The sequence below is a fragment of the Rhinatrema bivittatum genome, chromosome 2, assembly GCF_901001135.1.
Source record: "Rhinatrema bivittatum chromosome 2, aRhiBiv1.1, whole genome shotgun sequence".
NCBI lineage: Eukaryota > Metazoa > Chordata > Amphibia > Gymnophiona > Rhinatrematidae > Rhinatrema > Rhinatrema bivittatum.
This window is the reverse complement of record NC_042616.1, coordinates 187,788,898-187,807,918: the sequence shown is the minus strand read 5'-3', so window position 1 is coordinate 187,807,918 and position 19,021 is coordinate 187,788,898. Positions and strand designations below refer to the sequence as shown.

Below are 19,021 nucleotides of genomic sequence, written 5' to 3'. Positions count from 1 at the left end.
TGGATACCTACCCTTCATTGCCATCTCAACCTGTGTGTGTTAATATACACTCAAGTTATCAGCCCAAACATGCAAGGGTATAGAAACTTTTAAACAGGACTATTTTCTTATTTCCTTTGTTGCTATGGTTTGCCTTAATGATTGTGCTACATTGTGAACAACAACTTAATTTGAAACATTTAAGAACAGGCATGTACTTTGATCACTCATTTTCTTAAAATGCCTCACATATTACAAATTCTGCCATATGTAAAAGTATGAAATTACAAAAAGACATATATGCCAAAAAACATTTATAAACTTAAGGGACCTTCATACAAACCCCTCACTTTGATATCTTTTACAGCCTTGTGTTATGCTCTATCGATAAGTCAAAGGGGTATTCCTTTAATCATTGGTCCAAGTTAACAATTTTTTTGAAACATTTTCACAAAAATGTTTTTAATTATTTAAAAGGTGCACTACTTCCCTGTTTTGTTTTGACTTCAAGCCCGAGTGATCTGGTTGATCCTGCCAGTAGTATATGCTTGTCTCAAAGATTAAGCCATGCACGTGTAAGTACGCACAGGCGGTACAGTGAAACTGTGAATGGCTCATTAAATCAGTTAGGGTTCCTTTGATCGCTTGGGCATGAATTCAAAACAAAACGGGGAAGTAGTGCACTTTTTAAATAATTAAAAAATGTTTCAAAACAATCGTTAAAAACTTGGACCAATGATTAAAGGAATACCCCTTTGACTTATCGATAGAGCATAACGCAAGGCTCTAAAACAGAGCTTTCCAAAGTGTGTGTCGGGACACATTAGTGTGTCGCCTGTAGTGTGGAGGTGTGTCGCCCGGTCCACAGGGCCGGCGGAAGCAGGGAACTATAGCAGGAAGATCGGCGGGCAGTGGTGGAGCTTACATCACCACGGCCCGAAGAAAAGGGTCACATTCACTCTTCCTCCTTCCTGCCTGTGCAGCCCTGGAAGAAAAACGTTGCTGGAGCCGCGTGGGCAGGAAGGAGGAGGAGCATCTGCTGCGTACAGAAGAAGAGCAGCATTAATGGGCCGTTGCGGATCCCACGTCGCGACGGCCCGAGAAGAGGAGGAAACCCGATAGCAGGGCTGCTGCGGATCCCACGTCACGGCAGCCCGAGAAGAGGAGGAAACCCGATAGCAGGGCCGCTGCAGATCCCATGTCACGGCCAGGGAAGATCAGGGCCTCTGAAGAGCCCATCCTTCGGCAACCCGTTCAGAGGGACAGCATGTGCCAGTGAGAGCCTGTGCTTGAGCAAGAGAGCATGTAGGAGTGAGAGAGCCTGTGTGTGTGAGAGTGAGACAGCATGTGCACGAGAGAGACAGTACGTATGTATGTATGTATGAGAGAGAGGCATGTGAGAGTGAGAGCTGTGGATGTGTGAGATTGCATGTGAGTGAGAGCCTGTGTGTGTGAGAATGTGTGAGATAGTGTGTGAGAATGAGAACCTGATTGTGTGTGAGGGAAGACAGATGGAGAGAAAAGAAATAGAAAAAAAGACCCTGTAAAAGGAATTGGCAAAAAAACAAGAAAGGAAAGGTGGAAAAAAAAGCCTGTGACCAACCGATTAGAAAACTAAGATCAGACAGCAAAGGTAAAAAAAAAAATTACTTTTTAGTGATTGGCACATGTAATCTTTGGGAATGTGCAAGAGTAGCACTTTCTCTATGCCGATCTCACAATGTACGAGATCAGCATGGAGGAAGTGGAAGCCTGCAAATATTTATTATGAGATAGGTTGTGTTGTGAAACATTTTATTTATGTATATATTTAAGGAAACATACATAAATTGTTGAAATACATTTTGTTCATTTAACCTTTAACTTCTGGTTTGCTGGTAGACTGAATTACTGTGTCACGAAATTATGTTTGTCTAAAAAGTGTGTCACCAACATGAAAAGTTTGGAAAGCTCTGCTCTAAAAGATATCAAAGTGAGGGGTTTGTATGAAGGTCCCTTAAGATTACAAATGTTTTTTGGCAAATACGTCTTTTTGTAATTTGATTGTTAATTCGTATTGCCTGCTAAGGCCTTTTTTCTATATTATATGTAAAGGTATAAGCACAACTGCAGATATGAAGGGTACCACCAGTGGTTTAAACCCCTGTTCTGTTTCTCTTCAACTTGCTGAAAGGATTAAGCACACACACACACACACACAAGTACAGACAAACACCTCACACAGATACTTACATAGTTACCCAATACCCATAGAGAGAGAGACTCCACACCCAAATAGATCCAGAGAGAAAAAGAAAGACCCTCCACACCCAGAGAGAGAGACACCAAGATGCAGAGAAAGACAACCCACATCCAGACAAAACCAAACCAAGAGTAAGACTCACACCATAACCAGACAGACTGAGAAAGAAACCCTTCACTCCTAGACAGCCCCAGACAGACGCCACACCCAGACAGACCTTAGACCCAAAGAGGCACACACACCCACCATAACCAGCGATTCAGACCCAGACAGATTCGGGGGAAAAGGGGGGAGGCAGACTCAGTCCCAGAGAGAGCGCGAGAGCGCGAGAGCGCGAGAGCGCGAGAGCGCGAGAGCGCGAGAGAGAGAGAGAGAGGCACTCCATACCCAGGCAGACACCACAATGGCAAGGGTTAAAAAAATGTTCCAAAAATAAATAAAATCTTTAGATGCTAATCAAAATTTTAAGGGCAGAAAACAAATCACCCCATTCTGCTCAATGGGGGTTTTTTGTTTTTACTGTTCACTAATTTTGCCAATTTTTCTCCTTGGGTATTTCTTAGTTCACTTATAGGGTGGAACCAGACTGCCGGCACTAACCTTTAAAAAGGAGGGAGAGCAGCTTTTAAACTAGAACAAAGGGGAAAGCAGACAGTCGCTCAGGTATCTTCAAAGGATACTAATGACGCATTAGAATTAGGGCATCCAGACAGTGAGGTTCCAATAATAAGAAAAGTAGTCCAAGTACCTGTAAGTAAAAACTCACCTGAGCTTAAAAAAATTCTAACTTATCCCTATCAATTAAAAAGCAGAATGAAAATACAAAACAAAAAACTAACTTTGAAACGTTTGCATGCTAATGTCAGAAGTAAGATCGGAGAATTAGAATGTGTAGCAGTGAATGATGACAGAGATAATTGGCATCTCAGAGACATGGTGGAAGGAGGATAACCAATGGGACAGTGCTATACCAGGGTACAAATTATATCGCTATGACAGAGGAGCACCCAGGAGGCGATGTAGCGTTTTATGTCCAGAAAGGCATAAAGTCCAACAGGTTAAACATCCTGCATGAGACTAAATACACAATTGAATCTTTATGGGTAGAAACCTCTTGTGTGTTGGGGAAAGAGTATAATGATCATGCACCAATTATTTCTTCCCTGGTTGGACAGCCAGGCTGTTCAAGCCCCCCAGTTTGCTCACCCCTATCTACACAATGAAAACCAACTTCTATATACAGTTGTCAGTCTAACAAACAGGCTGAAAACATATAAACTGATTGAAAAAAAGAATGTTACTCTACAGTATGAACACCATAGCAATTTACATGAATAATGTGGCTACACAATTTTGTTAAGCTGTTTGAAAATGGGATCTTATACAATATATATAGAAACATGGCTCGGCTAAAACAGGAGAGGGACAAGGATTAAAAAAAAAAAAAAGGTTCTGCTGGGCTGAAAGAATAGGTTGAGGCTGTGAGGTAAAAAAAAATTTTTTTTTTAAAGATTAAACCAGGAAAACAAGACGATTTTTCTATTTCAACATTTGAATTGCAAAACATCAATCGCACAAGGAGTGCGAATCAATAAAGACTTTTTTTTAAAAAGTCCCAATGTGCAACATTCTACTGGATATTAATCCTGTTTTTATTTAAAATTAGTAAGCTACAAAAGCAAAGTACATAAAAACTAGAAAACAAAATCTTGGCTCAACCTGCTTCTTTCCTTCAAAAACATTTTTATATTTTTGCTGGCATGTCAACCTATAAGCACACAAATATAACTGAAATGGTTTACTGATATCTCCTTCAAAACATTCTACATAGCCACATCAAAAATATAGATGTATACAATATATTTATAATCGCAAAGAATACCAATAGTGTCCAAGTTAATTTTTCATTTACCAAGAACCTGTGAAGTGCATATGCATGCTAGGCTTCATTAACCTTCATAATAGGTGTCATCGTATAGCTTAGTTTCACTTTAATACTCCACCTTCTGTTTAATTATTGGTCAATGTTGGTATACTATTTTTGTTGTTTTACTTTTTCAGTTTGCAAAATCTCTCGTGTGAATGTCACCTGTATTGTTCTCTTTAAATTCACAGTACTAAATCATATCAATGACGTTATTTAGCTTAATAAATGAAAGCTGAATTATCCAAATAGAATGGCCCGGTAGACTCTGCCTCTCTGCCCGACACGGGACAGTGTTTCGGATGTTGAAAATCCTTTCAAGGGCTCGTTTATTTCACCCGCTCAATTTTTCAGCTTGCAACGTGATGGCATACCGGCGTTCATGTGCAACCCCGACATGATCATGTTTCGGACACACAGGTCCTGCTTCAGGGGGAATCCTTTATTGAAGCTTCACAAGTTCCATCAGCTTGATATACACCCAGCTATTTTCTCATTCTTTGTTTTTTCTCCCGTGGTCTGACTTCTCCCGCGAATCTGAAGTCAAACCGCAGGAGAAAAAACAAAGAATAAGAAAATAGCCGGGTGTATATCGAGCTGATGGAACGTGTGAAGCTTCAATAAAGGATTCCCCCTGAAGCAGGACCTGTGTGTCCGAAACATGATCATGTCGGGGTTGGACTATCGCTAGTTATGCAGAGATAAGTACTTACCGCAAGGGCAAATGAAAATTGCTATTGAATATAAGGGTGAATTCATTGCTAGTGATACATGGAGGAATATTTGCTTAATGATATATGAAGATTGATCTTGAAGTTTGTCAGCATATAAGATAGATATCATTGGAAATATTTTTAAGAAAGTTCAAAAAAAAAACAGAAAAATGTTGAAAATAAAGAGACCTATTAGCAATTGAGTTTGATTGATATACAAACTCTGCAAGCGTGGGTCTTACATAAATATATTGTATACATTATATTTTTGATGTGGCTATGTACAATGTTTTGAAGGAGATACCAGTAAACCATTTCAGTTATGTGTGACTATCTAGGGTTTCTGGAATACATTAAGTGTATTTTGGGGCAGATTTTGTGATTGAAGCTGTAAGCACAAACATATTTCCAGATCGACAATAGAAATTGGTTAAATACACATAAAGCCCAGATAGGCCAATTCAAACTTTCTACAGCAAAGATATGATAGAAAGTCTTCACCACACAGAAGATCAAACATGCTAAGAAATTTCTTTGCAAACATAATATGGAAAAAGTCACATATCCAGACAAATTAAACAAAACATTCAAGGACCAGCCATGAAATCACTTCTTAAAACTCACTCTTCCCTTTTTTTTCTTGCAATGCAAAGTTAAATAGATGTTTGAACTGAAACTACATAAGAACTTACAAAATCTGAACTTCTATACAGAAGTAATACCTCTTCGTGAAGATTACGATTTCTGATTTCAGCAACCTATTTTGCATAGACTGTCTACTAATAGTCACATTTATCCAAGAACAGTAACAGTATTACATTAATGATGTATTGATATTTCTATTATTGTACTATACTGTTCTTTGTAAACAGTTTAGGATTGTATTTTGGTACAAGGAAGGCAGTCTAGAATTGTAAATTAACATTTCTGTTATAGTCAAAAAATATGATTAGGAGCAATTCATAAACATATCAAGTAGCTAAACCACTAAAAAAGTTATTAGAAAACAATCATATACTTTGAAAGTTGGAACATTGTTTATTGAACACAAAGTGTAAGTTTGTGTTGTATTAGCTTTCAGAACACAACCACCACCATACTGGGGCAGACAAAGGGTCAATCAAGCAGGTCTAAATGCAAAGGAAGGTCGGGGTGAGCTAAGAGAATCACTGAGAGCAATGGCCTGACCACGGTCCATTATATTATACTCCTTTATAAAAATATTGATGTTTGACTATCCATTATTGGTTACTACCGAGTAGTTAGATATTATCCAATAATAATCTATAATACCAACTAAAATATTTTTAAAAACCAATAGTAACAAGAAGTTGCATAGGAGGCCAGCAGCTCATCACTGCAACTTCCTTCTTCCCTCGACACTAACTTAATGCCAAAAGTAAGTTGCAACAGCACATGGGCAGGAAGCAGAGACCATGTTTAATTAGCCCCATGGAGCAGCTGTCTTAAAAAAAATCCACTTAGGCGATATTTTATTATTTACAGAACAGTACTTTGTTGCCCGATAATCCCTTATAAATGGCTAAAAACCTTAGCATTTCTGAAAAGTGCAATTTCAACATAAAATGCCCCTTCTATTTGCTCCTCATAGTACGACACATCGAGGGTACTGCCCTGGGCATTGCTCAATGGGGTTGACTGACTAGATTCCTTCGGAAGGTCTGCTGGGCCAAGAACAGAAATTGCAGCTTTCAAAACATTAGGGTTTTGCCCCCCCCCCCTTAGACCAGCATAGCAACATTGAATCCCAGTCACACGAATCATTTCCCGCTACAGCACCCAGCCTACTGACTACAAGAGAGCAGGGCTACTCTGTGCTTGGACCTCGGAAACGTTATAAGATGCGGTACGGGGGAGCTCGGAAGAAAGCAGAGGCCAAGGCGTCGGCGGCCGCTGAGCCGAGACCCCCCCTACCCGAGCACCGCGCAGTTCCGGACCGCTCGGACGTCTGAAGGCGAAGGAAGAGTGAGCAGAGACTCACTGAAAGCGGCGGCGGCGGCAATTACTGCAGGCGTAAGCTCAGGCTCGGCGAGCCGGCACCAGGCGCGCTTTTGTTTTGAGAGAATCCCGGCCCTGCGTGGTTCTTCTAGTTTATGCGACGCCAACGGCGCGTCGGACGCATCACTTGTGGGCGGAAACTATAAGGAGAAATCGCATTTCCCTCATTGGCCGTCAACAGAGACTGACGCTATCAAGACAGTGTGCGCAGACTATCAGGGGAGCTTGGCCTGCAGTATGATTGTGATTGGTTGCTCTGTACGACTGCCATGCATTGGTTCCGTGTATAATGGCTCGGCCCCCGGGAGGGGATGAGGCGGGCTGTTAGGTGGGACCAGAAACAGTAGGCGGTTTGCGGCTGTGCGCATGCGTCGTGCCTACGTTTGAGCTGCAGGGAAGCCTGTTATTACAGGGTTTACGCTTTGTACAAGTTATTCGAAGTTTGAATGAGCAATGACAAGAATTATCCAAAGATATTTTAAAACTAGACAAAGCTGGAGTTTAATCCATGGTCTCTGCAATTTTATTTAATCCATAAAACACTTAATTGAACCATAAATTACTGAAAAATCATTGTAGTTAGAAACATGATGGCAGAAAAAAAAACATATCTAGTCTGTCATCCACACCAACTGCTGATTTCTATAAAACCTAACACTCTTTAAAAACCCCTGTACTTATCCCTTGCTTTTTGAATTCAGGTACCATCCTTGTCTCCATTGGAAGGCTATTCAACTATTAATCACCCAGGTATCAAATTTAAGAGCCAAATATTTTAAAAGACACCTAATAAATGTAAAATCCTTAATCATATTTAGCGACCCTTATATTGAGACATACCTGTTGCTTACCAGCCTTTAATCAACTCAACAAATTGTGACAGCAGCAAAAAGGGGCTATCCATTCTTTTGTACCAAGTGTCACATGTATGATTATATACCTGAGACAAACAGAAGGGAATATAGAAGAGACCTTTATTGACATAGTAGAGTGGTCCCAAATTCAGTCTAGCAGCCCTTGTGCTGCTTTGACAGACCATCACCATGGTGAGGGCAGGAAGTGATCCTGTTGCTAGGATCTGCCCTCCAGGTGATGCTTTATCCTCTGGCACCAAGGATGCATCTCAGGGTGTCTATGATCAGGAGGGAAGGGCTAGGACAGCCATTGTAGTGAGTGATTCAATCATTAGGGAAGTAGATATCTGAGTGGCTGGTGGAGATGTGAATTGTTTGGTAAGTTGTCTATCCAGTGAGAAGTAGTGGATCTCATATGTCCTTGGTACTCATATGTAACAAGCACTCAGGAAGGTGCAGGAGGGAGATTCTGGAGGCTAAATTTAGGCTCTTGGGTAGGAAATTGAAATACATAACCTCCAGGACTGCCTTCTCAGACATGCTTCCCATTCTACGCGCAGGTTTGATAGGAACTGGGGAACATTCTGGGGATGAGGGAACCTATTCCAAACAGGATGGGCTCCAACTTAACCAGAGTGGAACCAGGCTGTTAACACTAACCTTTAAAAAGGAGAAGTTGCAATAAATGCTAAAATAGCCTTGGTGCCTTTAAGTAAAAAATGAACAAAGCAGAATGTCGTGGCCCACTCCACTAAGGACAGAGGAAAGGTGCAATGGATAAGCAAAGGCATATCTTAAGATGCCAGGTGGTCTGGAGCTGCTTTCTTCCATCAAAGTTAGCTGCCATTCTTCACGGCTTGAGCCCTTGGGTGCAGGTGGCTGCCAGGCCTTCCACATGAGAGCAGGAACTGGAATGGACTGAAGATTGGGACTGGAGCAGGAAGCAGGAGCGCAGCTGAAGGCCAAGAATGGAACAGGAGCCAGGATTGCAGGAACATGGCCAGGCAATAGGTAACACAGAGCAAACTCAGTATTGATTGTTGGATCAGCAAAGGTTTGTCTATTTGGGCCACACTTAATGCTGGTTAGGGAGCCTCTGGAGGTGGGTCTCCCTAACTTAGCTTTGCTTGATATTTATAGAGAATTCTTGCTGATTCAGAGTCCTGTGACTTCACTGCAAGATCCCCTGATCTTGAGCACCTGGGGCTTCAGGGTCAATCCCCACTGCCCCTGACAGAATACTCCCCCTCCTCTTTCTGGGGCTTAGTCTTGGCTTTTATGGGTGTTCTTAGTAAGATTTGGCCATCATTTCTTTTGAGTGGATAATTTGGGCCGGTTAACAACTGAGGTCCTCAGGGCTGTACCTTTTCCAGTCTGCAAAATAGTGCAGGTGCCCTCTGATGAATCTGGCATCCAGAATCTGGCAGACAATAAACTCTTAATGCTCTTTCACTATGACTGGCGCTTCAGGAAAGGATTCAGTTTATAAGGCTTCAGAAGAGCCACATGGAACACCAGATGAATATGTAGATTGCCTGGAAAATGAAGCCTGAACACTACTGAATTTATTTGTTTCTGAATCACGAATGGACCCATAAACTTCTGTATAAGCTTACATGATGGCCTCTTGCTCCTTAAATGTCTTGTGGAGATCCAGACCTTGGCCCCTACTTTGAAAGTCATCTATCTGCAAATTTCTTCTGCAACTTCTTAGCCCATTCCAATTCATATTGATTTGCACATGTATTGACCCATTGTGCTGCTGCCGCGGGGATGCTGGACTGTTGAGTCTCCCCTGAGTGGAAATGGGGATGGATATCATAACTTGCAAAGAATGGGGATATTTAACTTGCCAAGTGCTTGGAGTTATATGCAAAATCTGCCTTAGGGAGCAGGCCCCCTGAGGCCAGGGTGCTTGATGACACAAGGAAGTCCAAAGAACATTGTACCAAGGATGGAAAACTTGTCGTAGTGGTATGAAAATACCCTTAGATGAAAGTTGGCACAAATGCAGTAGTCAAAAGAAAGGAAGCTCAAAATCACTGGTTCCAAATCTTTATGGTCGAAGAGATCCCTTTTACTTCGATGAAGGAAGAGAATAGTCTATCAGGAAAATACGTATAGGATTGCAGGCTCCCATATGGAAAGGAAGCTGTCCAAGAGGAGCTTGGAAGAGAACAGGCATCACTACAATACTTCAGGTAGGATATTGATTCGCCATATTGGAATCTTCCAGATAAGAGTATGGATGAATGTCTCTCAGGATTGCGTCAGATGAGCCGTCGTAGGTAGACGGTAAGGCTCACGGATAGCAAGGATCTCAGCAGGCTATAGGCAAGCTTAAGATGGCAATTATAGTCCTTAGCTAAGCAACAGATGGACACCAGAAGAGCGGATATAGCGAATTCATGAACTCCAATTCAGGTTCTACCAGCTCAGAACACTGCGAAAAGGACGCTGGAAGAGAATGACAATGAACTCAGGATTCAAACAGCTCGCCATGGCACAACAAAGGAATCCCAAATACAGTCTTAGTAGCTTGCAATGGACAGAAAGATTGAAATCTCCACTTGTATGGAGAAATGCAGGATCATAATTGAAGATCCAAGGCAACAAGCCATGTTGAAATCAAGGAGATAAGGACTCCAAGGTGAACTTCAAAAACTGGAGAGAAGACCAGAGCGAGTAACTACACCAGCAAGGAGCAAGGTGAGCAAGATGAAACAGAAACAGGCCTAGGGTGCAGCTGCCTCCTGCAGGTTGTGCAACCCCAGGGACCTGAAGTACTGTAGAGTATACTCTTTGGAGCTTGGAGGTGCTTGACGAAAGGGTCAAGCTTGATACTGGATGTGGAAACCTGGGCGCAGGCACCTCCTGCAGGTTGTATGAAACCCAGGGAAAAGAGTAACATCGCAGTGGAAGAACGGAGATGGTCCTAGCAATTGTGGCAGGCACCTCCTGCAGGTTGAGAAGGTTCCAGGACTGAACTGAACTCGAAGAAGTCTGGATGCAGGCGCCTCCTGCGGGTCGTGGAAATCCAGACATGCTGAAAAGAGACAATCAAGTTAGTACACAAAATTCTGTCTAAGATCAGGAAATATAAGTCTAAGAACTTGAAGAAAACGTTCTGCTTAAAAACAGGAAACATGAGTCCAGAAAATTTTTGAAAAGATTCTGCTAAAAAAACAGGAAACATAAGTCCAGCAAACTTGAGAAAACAGTTCTGGTAAAAGTTAGGCCAGACAAAAATTGAAAAATTTGTCCAGGAAATTTGTGACTATCACAGGCACATGCTCACCAAACTCAAGGCCTTCGAATACTGTTATGAATGCGCCCTGCGGGCCCTGAGGAGGGACACAGAGGTGCGATCATCTGCTCCTGGGAGAGAGTGAGCCCTTTGCCCATGAGGCGACTCAGGGAGGAGCCCCAAGCCATGCCCCAAGGGAGATGAGCAAGTGCAGGCACGAGCGGAGCAAGTACACTGGAGCTGGGATGAACAGAGTCAGCCTCCCACTGAGTTACATGCACCAGTAAAGTTAGACAGAGGCAGAGGGCTGGACCGAAGAGACCAGGAACTGGAACAGGAGACTCCGGATCCTAGAAACAATAGAAAAGTCAGAGTACATAGAAAAGATGAGGACTCTTGGAGACTTGGACGAGATGAGGCTCTTGGAGACTTGGACGAGATCAGGACTCTTGGAGACTTGGACAGCAGCACTGTCCCTCAGGGTGCCCTACACAGCCCGACGTGGACTGGTCACGGACCACCCTGTCCCGCTGCGTGCCCTACACAACCTGGAAGGCTGGCCACGGAACATGCGAAGAGTGGAACATGCACAAGAGTGAGAATCTGATCCGGACAGCGCTTGGGAGAAGTCCAGCTGGAAGGAGACTCCAGTCACCCAAAGATGGACACCAGATGAGACGGATTTACTCCCTCGAAGGATGGTTGGAGACGGAGTCCGGTGGATGGCAAGGCTGCTTGCGGATACTTCAGGATAGAGATAAGGAATGAAGGAGGATGGTACTCAGGAGAATGGTAACTCCAAACACCTGGACATCTGGACATCTAAGCATCTGAATGAGTGGACATCAGGACGAGTGGACATCCAGAAATCTGGACAGGTGGACGAGAGGACATCTGGACGAGGACTCCATGGCTTCAGGAAGGGAAGCCGAGGTGTGGAACATACCACACAGGAGATCCGATGAGGGATGAGACCCAGGACATCGGAAGGAGACATCAGGAACATGAAGAACATGGAACAAGAAGTCATCTGGCCAGGAGCAGCAAGATGGACCACGATGGAACTCCATGGAGTTGGAGAAGTCCATGGAGCAGATGTAACTCCATTCGAAGGCCCTGAGGAACTGAAGCTGGGCCTTTATATAGGGCAGGACCAGGAAGAGCCCTGAAGACGTCATCTAATGAGGCCGAGGAATACTTCCTGTCTCTGGCCCTTTAAATAGTGAGGAGAAGCGCGGGCCCGCACCTAAAGGGACCCTGGAGGCTGGAGTGGGAGCCAAGGCCTGTGGCAGCATCTTGCCACATAGACGTGGAAGCAGGCAGACCAAAGGTGGCTTCCTGCCGCGAAGAGGAGGACTGATGGCAGCGCTTGGGCCGCGTAGGTGGGAGGAGCGGCATCGGCACTAGGGCCGCAAAGACAGGATCTGGCAGCGGCTCCCACTGCGGAGAGAGAGAGAGCAACGGCGGTGAATACCGTGCGCCTGAGGGAATCCCAGCGAGGAATTCCCCGCTGCAGAGGAGTCAGCGCTGGTGGCTCCAGCCGCAAAGTGTGAAGACAGCTGCAGTGGAGACAGCCAGAGCTGCGAGGGTGGTCCCGGGAGCGGTGCTAGGCCGCAAGCAGCATCAGTTGGCATGGGGGTAGGTGGAGGGCCTGTCCGCAGGATAGGCTCTGCAGATAGGATCGTAACAATATCCTGTTGCACATTTTGGTATCATCCTCCAAAAGACAAATTTTTCCCGATAATCCTTCCACAATATCGCTTTTGAAAATGTTGAAAAAAACCAGACCAAGGTCCAACCCCTGAGTATACCACTAAGTTCAAGTTTAATAGGATTTGGTATACTATCATGCAAAAGAGAAAATCATAGTGATTTACATTTAAAATCATAAAACATCAGCCTTATAAAATGTAAAATAAAATAAACTGTACAAAATCACACATTGCCTTTGAAGAAATCACCTATCCCAAAATCCACCCCAAACTCAGATCACCACAGCATTTAAGCATAAAATATTTTACACCACTAGAAATGCGTCTGTTCTCGGAGTGAACTCCATTTACTACTACCCTTTGTCTCCCACTCAACTAGTTTCTAACCCTGTCAGTCACTTTAGAGCTCATACCAAGGGTGTTCAGTTTATTTGTAAAAGTCACCTATGTGAGACCGTGTCGAAAGCCATAGTGACATCCAAGTACACAATATCTAATGCTCTCCCCAATCCAACTCTGTGGTCACCCAATCATAGAAACTGATCAGTTCATCTGACAAGACTCACCTCTGATTAAACCATATTGCCTATGATCTTGTAATCAAATGGATTTCAGAAAATACAATATTCTCTGTTTTATCAACAATTCCATTAATTTACTCATCACAGAAATCATACTAACCAGCCTGTAGTTCCCAGTCTCCTGCTTACATCCACTTTTATAAAGAGGAATCACATCTGCCTTTCTCCAGTCCTCCAGAACTACTCTTATCTATAAAGAAAGATTGAAAAGGTCAGCCAGGAGAGGTGCCAGAACTTTTCTAAGTTCACTTAAAACCCTTGGATGTATCTCATCCAGCCCCATTGCTACCCTAAGCAACTTACTGGGCAAAATGAATGGACCATTATGGTCTTTATCTGGTATCATTTAGCTATAGTTTAGCTAGCTCCTCAACACAATCTTCTGAAAATTGTTATGAGATTTATCTCATTTTCAGTCTTATTTGTGTACATTTTCTGCGGTCCTACCCCTGGCCCTTTCTCAGTGAACACTGATCAGAAATATTTGTTAAGCAATTCTGCTTTTTTCATCATCAGCCTTTATATATTCCTCACCTTCATTTCTTAGACTCAATATGCCATTTTTGCACTTTTTCCTATCACTAACCTATCTAAAAAATGTCTTGTCCCCCTGTTTTATCATATACATATACTATTTTTAATTCCAGACTACTTTCCCAGCTTCTTTTAGCTTTTCTAAATATTGTCTTCATCTTTCCATTTCAAGAGGCATGAATGGTAAGAAATCAACAGGAAGGGAAATGTGTAATCTGTTTTTGATCTATGTATTTTGCATTTATATAAATAAAAATGTAAATGTTCGTTTGTTCAAAATCTAGAATCTCCGAAAGTTCTTCACTGATTGCTTTGAAATTTTGACACAACGTTGCATTCGAATACGCGCGTGTTTTTATATACCTATATTATATAGATGTCACACCTGTGACAGGTAAAAACATGCTTTTTGGGAAAAACAGCACCATCTGTTGGACATAAAAGCAACACATGCTATCTACAATATAAATGGGCTCTGACCGACGGACCGCAAATGCAGCTCTACCACGCATGTGCGGACCATAGAGCTCTATGCTACGTGCTGGGTGTCACAGAGGGGAGGAGAAAAGGGCAGACGAGTCGCCGCTCCGAGAAATGGCTCAGCCCGTTCTTCCGCCGCTGGGGAAGGGGGGAGGGAGTAGAGACTGCCGGACAGTTACACACAGGAGGAGGAAAGGGTAAAAGAGTCGCCGAGCCAATCCGTCCACCGCCGGGGAAGGGGGGAGAGGGAGTTGGGACGGCCGGAGCAGAGCAAATGCGCATTGTGAAATTAAACATATTAGAAACGTGCGCTTTCTCTTTTCTTTCTTTTCCATTTAACCAGACTGAGCCACAGCAACGCGTGGCCAGGTACAACTAGTAATTTTATAAAATATAAGTCATGCTTGAAAGCTTATTGTTCAGGTAATGAATTCATTGAGAAGAGATGGTTGCTAATAGATCATGTCAAATTTTTTATCCAAAGTTTGTTTCTTATATGAAAACAGTATATGTTTTAATAAAGTATCCTACTACCAGTTGTGCTTTCTTAAACTAGATAAAATAAGAGAAGGGAGTATTAGCTTCCAAAATCTAGTCAAGAAATATATTAATTTCACCCAATAAAAAAAAAGTATCACCTTATATATTTTTTTTTCAGTATATTGATCTTGATTTCTAGGAATGTATGATCATTTTTAGCACATTTCATAAAATTAAAAAATGCTTATGTTTTATTTGTCTGTCCATCTGTGACATTGCAGCAGGGCTGGCACCAGACTCTGACAAAGAAGTGCAGCTGCCACTACCATCCAGAGCAACAAAGTTGGCAGAGTTCCAGAGCCATAGAAGAGAATGAGCCACCACTAGTAGAAGCAGCATGACTGGTGGGGTATCCTAGACCCCACCACCCGAAGAAGAGGAGGAGCCATCAGCCAAGTGCCTTGAGGAGGAGTTACAGCCCCCAGACCAATCTCTGTCATATACCCTCTTTTGTTTTTGCACATATGCATTCCTACCCACACAAACACTCCACCCATACCTTCTTATCCATACAACCCCCCACCCACACACACACAATTCACCCACCCTCAACACCCACAGCTACATTCCTAATAATTGAATCACCAACTATCATGGCTGACCTAACTCTTTCCTCCTTGGCAGTAGCCCTGGGAGAGACATCCTTGGTGTGAGAGGACAATGCACTACCTGGAGAGCAGGTCCTTGCTACAGGATCATTTCCTGCTGCAACAGGTTGATGCTCTCTGATCATGAGACCGTCCTCCTCTAAGGCAGCACCAGGGCTGCCAGACTGGAATTGGAACTTGGCTACTATGTCTCTGAAAGTCTCATCTATATATCTCTTTGTCTGCTTCAGCTCCTCCAGGTCCGCCACTCTAGCCTCCAGAGAGCGGACTTGTTCTCTGAGAGACAGGAGCTATTTGCATCGGATGCACATGTATAATTTCTTACCTGTGGATAAAAAATCATACATGTGACACTCAATGCAAAAGACTGGGAGGCCTCCCTCTTGCTGCTGGACTGCTGCCATCATCTTGTATTTTTTCAGTTCCTAGTTAAGTTTTAGGATGCTATGGGAGTATTAATGCGTACAATTAGGGTCCATTAAATGTATTAGTGTATTCATTATATATCTGGTAGTGACCAACAAAGGAATGATGATACTATTGAAAAGGTGTGGGGAATTTCTGACTTTAAAAATAAAAGGCTGATTTATTTTTTTTTTTTTTTAAAGTGTGAAAGTAACACCTGTCTATAAATTAATGGATGAGCTGGGGTGGGTGAGAGAGGGGTGGGAGGTTTGGGAAATAGAAACACAGAAACTTCTGTTTGTTGCCTGCCTTTCTGACTACTTATTTAAAACAAAACACACAAACTTCTGTTAGTTGCCTGCCTTTCTGAGTACCTATTTGAAACCAAACACAGAAACTTCTGTTTGTTGCCTGCCTTTCTGACTACCTATTTAAAACAAAACACACAAACTTCTGTTTGTTGCCTGCCTTTCTGACTTCCTATTTAAAACATAACACACAAACTTCTGTTAGTTGCCTGCCTTTCTGAGTACCTATTTGAAACCAAACACAGAAACTTCTGTTTGTTGCCTGCCTTTCTGACTACCTATTTAAAACAAAACACACAAACTTCTGTTTGTTGCCTGCCTTTCTGACTTCCTATTTAAAACATAACACACAAACTTCTGTTTGTTGCCTGACTTTCTGACTACCTATTTAAAACAAAACACACAAACACACTAAATAATATACTCCAACAGTTTACTTCTTCCCAGTACTTTTAAGTTTTAAAAATTTCTCCAAGCAGTACTTTTTCCAAGTAGTACTTCTGATTCTTTCCAGCCATCAGCAAAGTTATCCTCTCCTCTCAGTGCTCCCAAACAGGCCACTACCTCCACACCCCAGTGATGTAGCAAAATGTCAGCTTTCGATCTAGTGAAGGCCCAGAAAAGAGATCCTACCCTGGGAAAGTTCTATACCATTATTCAGACTCCTGATGCAACTCCATTACTCTCTGCATCAATGACAGGGGATGGCAGGAAATTTGAATCAAACAGTTACCAACAAGAGCCCTGAAGTTGGTGGTTGGTGAAACAGATAAGTATGGGAAAATATGTGTGGAAGCTTGCTGGGCAGACTAGATGGGCCGATTGGTCTTTTTCTGCAGTCATTTCTATGTTTCTATGATGCTAATTGCCTCACCAAAGCAAATTGTCAGGCAGATGAGGCATTATGACTGTTCTATGCTTCCAGAAATCAGTTTCAGATAGCAAAAGATTTACTGATATGGACAAGTAAGAATGGAATTACACAGTGGGTAGTCCAGCAGTCCTATGAAGAATCATGTACAGCATGCACATGATGAACCATGCACAGGGCACTAAGGAGATCAGATCACTTATGAAGCACTGAAACAAGTAGCATATTGGCCTTACATGTACCAGGATGTGAAATCATACACAGCAGGTTATTTCACCTGCTGTAGGTTCCAGCCCGCACATCATTATTACAGAACCGAGGCATTACAATGTCCTAGTCTGATATTCAAATAGACTGGGTTGGGCATCTTGTTGATCCTTTAGGGGTAAAAAATATATGCTCACAGTGACTTGCCTGTTCACCAAGTGGTTAGAATACATTCCTGCCCTTAACAACACTGCTGAGACCACAGCCACCCTTCATTTTGAATCACGTGTTCAGTTATTGGGGCCTGCCAATGAAAGTAGATTTGGACCACATCTTACTATTACATTCGTGCCTGCTTTCGCCCTCGCTCCACCCTCTCTATCTGTGTGGCGACTCCCTCCGTGCCTGATGGACGGCTTGATGCTGCGGCGTCTCCATGCCACTTCTCCCCGGCGTCCCCTGGCCAGCTCGATGCTGCAGATCCGCCATGTTCCTGATGACGTAGGAACATGGTGGATCCGAAGTATGTACCAGCAAGGGCACGAAGCTCAGGGGCGTCCCCCTGTATTGACGTCATCTGCTTCCAACATAAAAGGTCTTTACTTTTGCTAACAACTCCAGTTAGCAAGGACTCCGATTGGACTAGCTCTGGCTGTCCAAAGACTATCTTGCACACAAAGGATTGTTTGCGGGATTCCTTCGGACAAGCTTCACTCTTACAGCATTGCCTCTCCGGACCTACCAAGGATACCCGCTCCTCGGGGGCCTCACTCTCTTTCTCTGTTTCAGATTACAGAAAGGAACCAGTACTCACTCCCCGAGGGCCTATGTTCCTAAACCCTCTGAAGACTCTCCATTGCCTGGAAGCGATCGCAAGAGACGGACATTGTGAGTTATTATTTCAGACTACAGATAGGAACCGGCACTCGCTCTTTGAGGGCCTATGTTCCTGAATACTCTGAAGATTATCCTTGTCCAGAGGCTATTGCATATACAGACATTGTGAGTTACTATTTCAGATGGTATATAGGAACCGGCACTCACTCCTCGAGGGCCTATGTTCCTGAACACTCTGAAGATTCTCTATTGACTAGAAGCTATTCCAGATACAGATTAGTTTGAGTGACCATCGCTCTCTCAGAGCTTCCCTGGAACCAGGTACTCGCTCCTCGAGGGCCTAACCCTTTCCAGCTACTGAGCTATCTCAAGATCTTGTGTGAAGTTATCATCTAGTACTGGCTATGTATATCTGCATATCCTGTCTATTCACTCTTTACAGTCTCTTTGCAGCTCAGCAACCTGGGAATCACAGTTCCAGTATCTGAGGGACTTCAGCCCTGCTGGGCATACGGCTCACTACTGCCACCTCTGGTGGTTATACTGCTTATCTAATAAAGAACTATCTGTGTCTGTCTCCATTCTCCAGCCTAGCCGGTGGTCCCTCTTGGGACTTCCTTCTGGGGGTGCTGTCATCTGCCATCGGCCCAAGGATTCACCTATTTACTTTCTGTCTAGCTGAGCACCATCTCCAGTACTCCGCTGGTACAGATTGCCAACTCTGCAGTCTACATTAACATTGCCATTCCTTAGCAGACCCATAGGAGGCAGTTCACTACAGATTGCTATTCCTCCCCTTGGGGGTGGAATTCTATCAGACTGCTACTCGCAATTACTCTCTCCTCCCATCCGCATCACAGATCCTGCAACAGATTGCTAACCACTAGCACTATTACAACAGATTGCTGGCTCCTCCCCTTGTGGGAGTGTCCAGCTGCAGGATCCTATCAGATTGCTAAC

At 43.2% G+C, this 19,021-nt stretch overlaps 1 protein-coding gene across 10 annotated transcripts in view; it reads right to left on the bottom strand.

Annotated features, from left to right (window-relative positions):
• Window positions 1-7,037, bottom strand: part of PHF14 (PHD finger protein 14) — a 1,104,121-nt gene extending 1,097,084 nt beyond the window's left edge. For 5 of the 10 annotated variants that reach the window (XM_029588965.1, XM_029588970.1, XM_029588967.1 and 2 more), the window contains exon 1: window positions 6,861-7,036. In XM_029588965.1, coding sequence (XP_029444825.1) covers window position 6,861 — 1 coding nt within the window. In that variant the 5' untranslated portion in view covers window positions 6,862-7,036. Of the gene's footprint in view, window positions 1-6,860 lie in introns of all 10 variants that reach the window. The other 5 variants (XM_029588963.1, XM_029588969.1, XM_029588966.1 and 2 more) reach the window with 2 other exon arrangements.
• Window positions 7,038-19,021: the final 11,984 nt, after the last annotated feature.